Source organism: Leptonychotes weddellii, chromosome 2 (assembly GCF_054177405.1).
Source record: "Leptonychotes weddellii isolate Sample4059 chromosome 2, ASM5417740v2, whole genome shotgun sequence".
Taxonomy (NCBI): domain Eukaryota; kingdom Metazoa; phylum Chordata; class Mammalia; order Carnivora; family Phocidae; genus Leptonychotes; species Leptonychotes weddellii.
Window position 1 is genome coordinate 173,174,131 of NC_138370.1, and position 10,937 is coordinate 173,185,067.

Sequence of the window (10,937 nt, forward strand, 5' to 3'; positions counted from 1 at the left end):
ACCAGGGCCGAGTCCTCCCAGCTTCCGGGGCCCCACGGTTGGCGTTCCCCACGCGGCCGGGGGAGGCGCTGCGGAGCGGAGGTGGCCTGCTTGGCCAGGACTTGGAGTCCGTGCAGGCCTTTCTGAGTGACACCAAGCACCTTGTGTGACCCCTCTGGGCTTCAGATGCCTGTCTTCAGAGGAAGAGGCAGCTAGAACTCCCCTTCAAGTTCAAGGGAGATTTATAAGGCAGCAGAGCCAACAACTGAGGAGGACTGACTTCAGTGTCCTTTTAAAAGCGTCGTTCAAGAACTATTCCATCAGCACTAAGATGGACTGTCTTTACCCTTGACCCCAAGGTTCAGCTCTCTGGCCCTATCTCCTGCCGCAGTGCAGCTGGCCCAATGGGGGGTGCTCTAGACCAGGAGTCTGGCTGGTGCTGAAGGTTTTCTGTCACCTGCTAGTCATCCAGCCACCTCTCCTCTGAAGTGTCCCCTCTTTAAGGCAGGCCCCGTGCTAGTCCCAGGGGACCACACAAGCTTGCAAGGGGAAGCCAGACCGATGCCCACTCATGGGGATCAGAGCAGGGGCAGCCGGAAGCACCACGCCTTGTGGATGGGCAAGGCTTTGCAGCCTTCTCTGCCTTTCTCCCGTCAAGGAGTCGAGGGCAGGGGTCTCCAAAGTGGGGTACATCCATGCTGTGGGGCGCACTGAAAATCCCCTGGGGTGCCAGGAGAAATCTTAGAACACTCTATGCCTTTTTGTTGTTTTTTTTCTCCTGTAAACTATTTAACTCCAGTTTCCCCGTATTGTAAACTAGAGATAAAAACAGAGTTGTTGCTTGGATTAAAAGTGTCAAGATACGAGCTCAGAACGGTGCTTGGCAATAGTAATTGTCACTACGTGTTAACTACTATTATTAGGACTTATTCCCCAACCTGGCCTTCCACTCTTCAGTTTTCCAGTTTCCTTGGACTCAGATCCTCCTCACACAGTCTCAGGGAGCACCGCAAAGCGGCGTCCATTACACGGATGCGGGAACTGGGGTCTAGGCGGGCGCTGTCCACTCGCTGGGGTCGCTGGCAGGCGGGGCCGGGATCCCCAGATCCGGAGGGGCGTGGCTCCGCTGGAGTCGTGGCCCCGCCCCCTCAGCGCGCACCCAGAACCTGCAGGTCTGGGCACCCGCCGCATGCCTGGACAACGCAGTGCCAAACCCGCTGGAGGTGAAGGAAAACAGAACTGCATTAAAGCCTCCGGCATTTACAACCTCCACGGCCCACCTTCCCCATGCCAGAGGCTGGGAGGGGGACACCAGACATTCCCACTCTCCCCTACACGCGTGGCTCAGGGAAAACCGTCCTGGCGCTGGAACCGGTCCAGGTGTCTGCGATGCCCAGCGGCGCGGCCCGAAGCACGCGGCTTCAACTCTCCAAATCTCGGTTTTCTCATCAGGAAAGAGGGATGCCCACCTCGGAGACTGTTGTGAGAAGTAACTGTCATGATGCATTTGAAGCACCTGGTACATAGTCGGTGCTCAGTCAGGGCGGGTTCCCACTGGCACCAACCGGCCCCCCCCCCGGGGGGGGCGGAAAAGGATGAGCACTGGGTTAGGATTGGGGAACCCGCATTTTAGTGCCTGTTCTCTCAATCTGGGCCTCAGTGTCCCTATCTATGCAACGCGGGTGTTCCATTGCGCACTGATTGAGCGCTTACTGCATGCTGGAGGGTTCGCAGCCACTGCCTCCCCTAGCCTTTCACCCCACCCAGGAAGGTAGCTGCCGCTCCGGGAGCACCCCAGCTCACTTCATGGGATGAACATTCTGGTCCCAGCTCACAGGCAAGGAAAGGGAGGCTCCAGGATCTCGGAGGCCTGAGGGAGGGAGGGGAGTATAGGGCAGAGGCCAGTCGCTGTCTTTTCTGGATGGCTGGGGTTTGGTGCGAAGAAAGTGCAAGAGGGTCCAGACTCTGCGGGGAGGGGTCGTCCCCTTCAGGCCAGGTCTGGAGGGAAGGGGCAGGTGGGGTGGGGTCTGGTGTCCTTCGCTGGGTCCAGAGCAGAGCAAGATCAATGGCCTGCCTCTCCGCAGGGCTGAACCTCTGCCACCCTCCATTCTTATCCTCCCACTGACCCTAGGACGAAGGTATATTGTGCGGCTCGCAGTCCAGATGTGGAAACAGACTCAGAGGAGAAATGACTAGCTCGAGGCCATTGGCAGGAGAGGCAGGAGCCAGGGCAGGGAGGGATGCTTCCCCACTGCTCTTGAAGGTGTGAAGGGCTGCTCCAGAAATTGGACACTATCTGCAGACAGAACTGGCTGGAGTTGCATTAGCTTCTGAGTGACTTGAGGGCAGTAATTCTAACTGAATCATGGGTGCCTGGGGCGGGTGGGGGGTGGGGAGAGGCTCCATCCGAGAAAGGGACAGACAGGCAGGGGGAGAAAAGAAACACAGCACTGGAGAGAGACAGAACAAGAGACAGAGATCAGAGAGAGGAAGATATAGAGGCTTTGAGATCCACCCAAAAAGACCAAGAGAGAGACCCATTTGGAGAGAGAGAGAGAGAGAAAGAGAAAGAGGATGTAGAGAAGGAATGTCAGAAGCCAGGGGCCCGGGGGGAGAAAGACCAGAGAAAGAGGAATGGGGTGGGAGTCGAGGTGGGAGGGGGCCGTGGGCTCCCTCAACCTCGTTCTCCATCCCTCCTCCCAGAAGGGGCACCTCCTGCAAAGTCCTGTGGGCTGCCCTGATGGCAAGCGGGGGCAATGTTTCTGAGGACCACTCCCTAGACTCCCCTCCACTGCTCTCTTTTCTAGTGTCAACCCTGGATTTCCCCGGAACCCCAAACTGGCCTTCCATTTCACTTAATATTTAGTTTCTCAGGAGTGCCTGGATCGTGGGAGGATCTGGCTGTCAGCCTGGTTGTATCCATGGCTGTAACTGAGTCTCTTTTTGCCTGGGCTTCTCTGCCTTCCTGCCCCTCCCTCCCTGCCTTGTCTAGGTCTCTCCCTCTGTCTCTTTCCCAGGGTTGCGGAGCTGGGGTGAAACCCGAGGTTCCCCACCAACACAGGTACCTCGGGCCTCCCTGGATCTTCCTGCAGGGGCGGAATCCACCGGCCCAGAGGAAGGCCCTAGCACTCCTCTCCCCCACCCCCATGCCAAGGGCTCGCAGTGCTGGGAACCTGCCACAGAGCAGTCAGCCTGGCGAGGAGCTGCGGGAGCAGCAAGGGCCAACCTCACTGTATCTGAGCTGGGGAACAGTGTGCCCACTTTGAAGTGGATAAACCGAGGCTCAGAAAAACTGACACTCAGCCATTGGCTGCTGAGCCATTTCGCAGTCTGTTTTTTTCTCTGAGAGACCTGAGATCCTGGGCATTTGATAAATTCATAGAAAAACTGAACAGTCTACAAGACTCTCAAGTAGGTGGTAGGCAGGCGGAGGGGAGGAGCAGGAGAGAAGTACACTATGAGCTGAACCCAACACCCGTTTTGTGGATTGGGGGCGGGGCTAGGAGGAGGTGCCACCAAAAGCGGCGGGCATCTGCGGTATTTCAATGCATTCATTTCCTCTCTTGAAAGCGCAGTGAGAGAGATCGCTCCCTGCAGTGTAAGGAGTGCATTTTGGGGGTTCAGACCCACTTGCATCCCGATCCCGGCGCCACCACTAACTAGCTGTGCGACCCTGGGCAAGACACTTTACCTCTCTGACTCTGTTTTCTCATGTGGGGTGGGGGCGCGGGGGCCCTATAATAATGCCTGTCTCCCAGGGTAGAGAGGATTAAATCGGATAAAGTTTTCGAGACCTCTGACGAGAGGCCTGACACCACCAGCTCAATAAAAGTCAATTCTCTTCTCCCCATTCCCTCCAATCCCCTAACCTTTGTCGGAACCGAGTCGGGGCCCTCAGCGGGCTGGGCAGCGCCTGGCGGGGAGAAGGGCGAGCCCTCCTCGGCCCGGGGTGGGCAGAGCCAGGATGGAAGACGTTTGGTCGGCCCCCGGAGCCTCGGGGTCTGCCTGACATCTCTGGGCTTAAACAACCGTGCGCCTTTGTTATTCGTCGGCAGCAAAGTGGTTCGTTACGCCTGATTGGTCTAATTGCTTTGAAATGGGATATATTATCTATAATTATAGAGCTCTAGGAGGAGCCGGCCGGCCTCCGCTTTCATCTTCCCCAAGTGCACCCTCATGTCGCGATCACATTAATTTGGGCCATTTGAAAGGGGGCCCCTCTCTCCCCCGCGGATCCAGGCCCCCTCACCCGCTTCCGAACTTAAAGACACAAGGAAGCCCCAGCCTGAGCGAGGGGAAAGAAGCGAGTGGGGGAAGGGCGGGAAGGGGAGAAGGAGCCGGGAGTCGGACTTATCTATTTCTTCCTGGCGTTGGGTGAAATCCACCACACTTGGGCAGTTCCAAGGTACAGGCGGGGCCCACTTAAGGCGGAGGAATTAGCAAGGACGAGAAAACATTTCTTACAAGTATTTATTTATTTATTTATTTTTGGACTTTGCGTTAAAGAAGGGCACCTAAACTCTTAAAAGACTTCAGTTCTGTCCAGGTCCCAAGAAAGCAGAAAGCGTGTTGATCTGGATCGGTGCTGTGGATATTCAGCCAGTAGCTGAAGACTCCCTGGAGTTCCCAGCTCTTCAGAGTTTTTCTCTGGGAAGCTGTGAAATCCTCCCGAAGGATACCGTCAGTGACTCCCAGACAGTTTCCCAAACCTCTGACTCCCAGCCATTCACTTCCAGGCGACAGAGGCCAAAAGACTGGAAGACGCGGGGTTGGGAGGCCCCCTCCGCAGGTTGGGGGATCCCGAGTTCCTGCTTTCTGTCTATCCGTCAACCCCCACCCCCCACCCCCAACCTCAGGACAAAATACCTCCTCTCTCTCCCCCTCCGCCGCCCTCCTGGAGATTGGTGAATTCCCACCAAAATAAATCGTTCCGGGTAATCGGTTTTCATAGCACATTCATTCTATTAAAGAGGACTGTTTGGGGCTCGCTAATTGCCGGGGGATCCCACTGAGCTGCACATTTTTAAAAATGCACGCGGGATTCCTGGGTCGAGGCCACAAAATGCATTGGAAAGGGGGGGAGGGGCGTAAACAAAAACCGGACGGAGGCGACAACGAATGCCCAAGTGAGGGGCCAGCCTGCAGGCTCTTCCAATCCTTGCGGCAAGACCCAGATTGTGATAGCGCTGTTCAAGATGCGATCCCTCTAAAAACTAGTCTTTGCCTACGAAGAGGGAGTTTAAAAACACCACCCTTCCTCCACCGCCGCACCCCCTCCTAAAATAGGCGTTTGGAGGAAAAAGACCAAACCCATCACCATTTAGTGGCCCAGAGAGTGGACGCAGGGCAATCCGTCTGTAGGATCCTGAACGCCAAGGCGCTTTGTTGCGGGACGGAGAGTGCTTTAAGCCTCCCCGGACTGAGGAGGATGGAGCGGAGCGCGCGAGGATGCTAGCCGAGCACCAGTCCCCGAGCTTTATCTGCTGCGGGCCAGCCCTGCCCTTGCCAGGCATGAATTACTGCCCGGCTTTCTCGGCTACTGCGGCCCCGCGGAGAAATGCCGGGGTAGAAGCGCCTGGGGGTTAGTGCTGGAGGCGAGATAACGCGCGCAGCGGTACCCCCCCCCACACCCCCCTACCCCCCCGCCACGGCCCTGTCAGCTCGAGAAACCCACCAACCGGGAAATCCGGAAAGGCCCAGACAAAAATAAACGCACAGAGTGCTCCCTCTCGCCGCCCCAAAACTTGTGCTTCTCCTCCGGTGGGCACCACAAGCTCGGAGAGACGCATAGACATTTTGTTTCTTTTCTCTAACTCCCTTCCCTGAGACCGCGGGCATCCCTACCCCCGCAGCTCAAGGGCAGCTCGGTGCAAGAGCCGCGTGCTATTCTGAGCACGGACTCCACGTGGAATCTCCTCTGAACCCCTTTCCCTCTTCAGACACAACTCTTCTCGCCTTGCAATGCACGCAGCCGGCCAGCCCGCCGCGCCCGGCTAGAGCAGACGCGAACCCAGGCCGAACCTAAAAAGATATCATGGGGTTCCGGACGGGCTTGGGATGCCTAGGGGCGGGCGGCAGGGCCGGGGGGCTGCGGGCGCAGGCGGTCTGCTCCCAGGAGGCGGGGGCGCGACTTCAAGGGCCCCTGCGCCGGCTGCTGCCTTTGATCGGGCCGCCGCTGGCGCCTAAAAACAACATCCTCGTCTGCCTATTAGGCGCGCTGAGGGATCGTGACAGATTGTTTATCCCCGCAATTAGCGATGCGGCCCTTCTCCCGCCGCCCGGCTGGCCGGCCCCCGGCCCGCGCTGGGCCTGGCTGTCCCGCCGCCAGAGACAGCCCCCAGACCCCTCTGCGTCGCGCGGCTGCACTCTCGGGGTTCGAGCCCCTGCTCTGTCCTCAAGCAGGGGTTCTTAGCTGGCGGGCTCCACGTGGGTCCAGAGCCCCTGAAGTTGTTTTTACTGATGCGTATTTGCCTACGGAGGAAGTTCTTAGTTATATCGGGTTCTGAAAGTGATCTCAGAGTCAAACATTTTGAGACGGGAGACGACGTTGGAACAAAGCAAGCCCCGGTCAGAAAGACAAACTGCTCGCTTCTGACACGAGGACCTAAAGAGCCAAGGGCCATCGGTTTCTTCTCCCCCTGTAACCCCAGTGCAGAGTGAGATTCCGGCTCGGCGGTAGGGTGTTGTTTCAGAGACCGATAAATTAAAAAAGCAGGCAATGGAAGTTCGCTGTCCGGGCTGGGCTGCTAGCAGGGAGTTCGGCCTACAGCCTTGCTGAGCATCAGTTCGGTCAGCCCTAAAATGGGTCCTACGGTCTCCTATCCTTGCATCCTCAGGCGTACCTCCGGGACCTCGGTTTCGCTGCCCGGTGGAAGGACTCTCTATTCGTCCTGCCCCCGCCCCCTCCTCCTGGGGTATGGTGAGATTAAGATGGGCCGGAGGGTGCCCCACGCCTCCAGCTGGGCCCGACGCGGGAGCTAGAGGCCCCAAACCCTGCCCCATGCTTGTGTTGCAGTCTTGGGTGAGTAAGAAATCTGGAGACGTAAATGTCACAGATGCGAGTATTCCTGAACCCGCCCCAAGGCCTGCACATATCTCTGGAGCCTATGGACAGATGTGAGGCTGCCGATCACCCTGGCGTCCGCAGGCCGACCCCTCCCGCCAGACCCCGGACGCCGTCAGGGTAATAAAGTTCCCGCTCTAGCAATTCATTTTCCTTAATCTGGACGCCCCTAATCTACAGCTTTTATTGGGCCCAGTTAAAAGGCGAGGGAATTCGCTGTCCCTCCGCGCTCGGATAATTACCCCTAAATGGCCGCGGCAGCCCCTTGTGTTTCCTGGAGATTAGAACCCCGCAGTCATCAATGGCCGGTCCCGGTGAGCCGCCAATCACCGCCGCTGGCTCCCCCGGAGCCGCCGGCCTGGGCCCCGGGAGAAGAGGCCATAAAGAGGAGGCGCAGAAAACTGCCGAGCCCCGACCCGACTTTGCATAGATCTTAAGTCTCCCCACACTTCCAACATCCTTTTCCTCCATTTTTTTTAAGCAGGAAAAAAAAAAAATCACGTTTCCTCTGAAACTGGCAAAATAGAAGTTCTCAAGCCCAGCCACCAAGGAACAGTCCTCTTTTCCCCCCTGCCCCCCTCCCACAATTGTGCCTCCCCACCCCTGTGCCATCCTGGACCCAGAGGCAGGGATGTGTTTTTGTTTCCGCGGACGCTTTGAGGTCACATTAAGGCCAGATCAGTGTTTTGTTGACGTTTCTGCTGCTTTTATTTCAATAAGTTCTATATCAAAAGGACCCGGCGGCTCCTTCCCCCAGCTGGTCGCCGGTATAGGTGTTGTAATCCTCCCGGGGAAGTCCACAGCGGGGAAAAGTACACATCATGAATGAAAATCGATTACCGACCCCGGATAATATTATGTATTCTTATCCTTAGCATCCACAGCGCCCCAGGAGAGGGGCTTCTTTAGGCAAACTTCAGTCCAGCGCTTAGAAAGAGACAAAGGCCCACTTTTACTCCGAGGTAAAGTTTGGAAGATTGAAACAGAGGAAGAAAATAAAGGTGTTTAAGGAAAAGAAATTAACAACCCGTCTTTCTACTAAATAACCAGGCGGATTTTTTAAACTATAAAAGAAGTACTCATGAAATGACTCATCTCAAATGATCGTGGTACAGAAGAGGGGAGGCAGGTATCGGAGGGGGACAGAGAAACGCACCCAGCAGCTGACTGAAGAAGAAGGTAGGAGAAGCCTTGGTAGAGAGAACCAGGGAAGGAGTACAGAAAAAAGGGAGGCGTGGGAGAGAGGGGTGGGCAGAAGAGAAGTCCCCCAGGAACACAGAAAAATAGAGACCGACGGGCACCCGGAAAGAGGCGGCCCAGGCTGCACCGCCGAAGAAAGTTTCTCCCGCGCCCCCTCCCCTCCTCTGCCCTCCGGGGGGCCCGGCCCTGCCCCGCGCGCCCCGCGGCCCAGTGCGCCCCGGGGCCAGTCCGCAGGAGCGCGGCCCAATGGCTTGCGCCGGGCCCGCCCCCTCGCGCGCTGATTGGCCGCCGCCGCGCTGGCCTCGCCTTATTAACAAGTTCTCTGGGGAGCTGCGGCCCGACCCGGAGCCGGCGAGTGCGCCCGGGAACTCGGCCTGCGCGGCGGCGCCAGCGAAGAACCAGGCCCCGAGCGCCGGAGCTGGCCTTCTGGGGAGGAGCGGGAGGCGCGCGCGCGAGGGCCCGCCGGGCCAGGGCCCCGGGCGCTCCCAAAGGCCGGCCGCGCTCCCAGTCCGCCCGAAGCCCATGCCCGGCGGCTGGCCCGTGCTGCGGCTGGAGGGGGGGCCCGGCTCTGCATGGCCCCGGCTGCTGACATGACTTCTTTGCCACTCGGTGTCAAAGTGGAGGACTCCGCCTTCGGCAAGCCGGCGGGGGGAGGCGGGGGCCAGGCCCCCAGCGCCACCGCGGCCACGGCGGCCGCCATGGGCGCAGACGAGGAGGGGGCCAAGCCCAAAGTGTCCCCTTCACTCCTGCCCTTCAGCGTGGAGGCGCTCATGGCCGACCACAGGAAGCCCGGGGCCAAGGAGAGCGCCCTGGTGGCCTCCGAGGGCGCACAGGCGGCGGGCGGCTCTGCGCCGCCCCTGGGCGCCCGGCCGGGGTCGCTGGGAGCCCCTGACGCGCCGTCTTCGCCGCGGCCGCTGGGCCATTTCTCGGTGGGAGGACTTCTCAAGCTGCCAGAAGATGCGCTGGTCAAAGCCGAGAGCCCCGAGAAGCCCGAGAGGACCCCGTGGATGCAGAGCCCCCGCTTCTCCCCGCCCCCGGCCAGTAAGTAGCCAGAACCCAGGCGGCGGGGGAGGGGGCCGGGCGGGGGTGCGGGACCCGAGGGCGCCAGGCCGCGCGCCGGCGCCTGCTTGTCTCCAGCGGCTGCGTACCTGCAGCTGGATACCTGGAGCTGGTGCTGCAGAGGGTTTGGCGGGGAGGCCCGGGTTTACTCCTCTCCCCAATCGCATCAGCTAAAGGGGTGGAGGCCTGGCTGAAACCCAGCTCTCGGTCCACTTTCGCGGGCTCCTCGCCTTGGCCAGGGGACGCTGCGGCTGGCAGTTAACTTGTAGGGCCAGGTGTCTGGGCACCCTCGCCTCCAGCCCCCGTCAAAGGACCCCAAGAGTCCCCACTTCCCAGTCTGCCCCCAAAACCCTGTTACTTCGCCGTTATCCCTACGGGTGGGTCCAAGTGGTGCGGACATCTTCCCTGCGCTCAGAGTTTCACTTTCTCGTAGAAGACTGCCCTCACCCCCCGCATTAAAGTATCTCTTTTCCCAGAGGTTCTTAACCTCTTGCAAGATTCCCCCTTCCCCCTTCAAGTTTCAGGCAGATACTTAGTGCTCCTGGTGGATGGGTCATTTAGTGGGAGGGGGCGCTCAGGTTCCAGTGGAGGGGGCGGGGCACCAAGTCAATTAGTGGGAGGCGCCCCCTCCCTTGCGGTGGGAAGCTCCCAAATTCGCCGACTGGGCCCATTGAAGCGGACTCCAGCCGTCAAAGGCGCGTTCGGGGTCGTTCCAAGGCCTCATGGCCCCCCGGCTTCTCTGCCCAGCAAACACGCTCGGAGATATTTCAGGAGCACGGGAAATTCCCAAGTTTTCCTCGTTTCCTCCGATTATTTTGCGCGGCATAATAGCAACCCGAATTCAATGGCGTGATGCTGAGGAATGATTTTTATCTAGGGATTAAACGTCTTTGAAAGGCCAACCGCTCCCTGGGCCTAAGGGCTGGAGAAGGTGGCCCAGGGCTGTGCTGTCGCTACCGAAGGGAGTGACGTTTTCCTCGGCGCCCGCCCCTCGGGCAGCCAGGCGGAAAGCGAGTCGGGGGCCAACTGCTTCCCGGACTCTCAATGGCCTGGAGCAGGGAAGAAGGGGGGATGTTAACACGAGGTTTCGTTTGACTCATATCCTGGTGGTCTGTGAGCCCAAAGGATCATTAAAACACACACACACACACACACACAAACAACGAAAAAATGCATGCTTAGGCAAAACCCGCATGGTGAAACATTCTGGACTTGAATTCATTTTTCCCAAGGGAAGAAGCTGCTGGGTAGGGAAAGCGGCCTTTCCGGGACTTGGGAATTCAGTTAGGGCCTCCACCCAGACCCCAAAGTCCTTGTGATCCCCGTTGTCCTGGAAATAATTTGTTCTATGTTTTATCTGGCCACGGCTGCCCTGTGTGGCAGGGATTGACTGGCCCAGAGGACTCAGTCTCAGACCTGCGGGAACCCTCTCTCGAGGTGCTCGCTCACCTCCCATCCTTGAAGTATATTTTGAAGCCCTAAGAAAAAGCTTGGCACCTTTGATCTCTGCAAACCCAGACACAGGTGGAGAAGTGATTGCAGCCTCCCCCCCCCCCCCCCCGGCGCCACGCCCATTTGTGTGTGTCCAGAGGGCCAAGGCGCTGGGGGTGGGAGAGATCCAAGAGACCATTGAGAC

General features: G+C 58.6%; 1 protein-coding gene across 1 annotated transcript; it reads left to right on the plus strand.

Moving 5' to 3' along the window:
• Nucleotides 1-8,570: 8,570 nt before the first annotated feature.
• MSX1 (msh homeobox 1) lies at nt 8,571-10,931 on the plus strand. Its single transcript, XM_081812639.1, has one exon. It carries the CDS (start codon nt 8,815-8,817, stop codon nt 9,289-9,291), a length of 477 nt encoding a protein of 158 aa, XP_081668765.1. The 5' UTR covers nt 8,571-8,814; the 3' UTR covers nt 9,292-10,931.
• Nucleotides 10,932-10,937: the final 6 nt, after the last annotated feature.

Bases quoted from the DNA above. Each gene is read 5' to 3' on its own strand.
- MSX1 (XM_081812639.1), top strand. From the start codon at position 8,815: ATGGCCCCGGCTGCTGACATGACTTCTTTGCCACTCGGTGTCAAAGTG.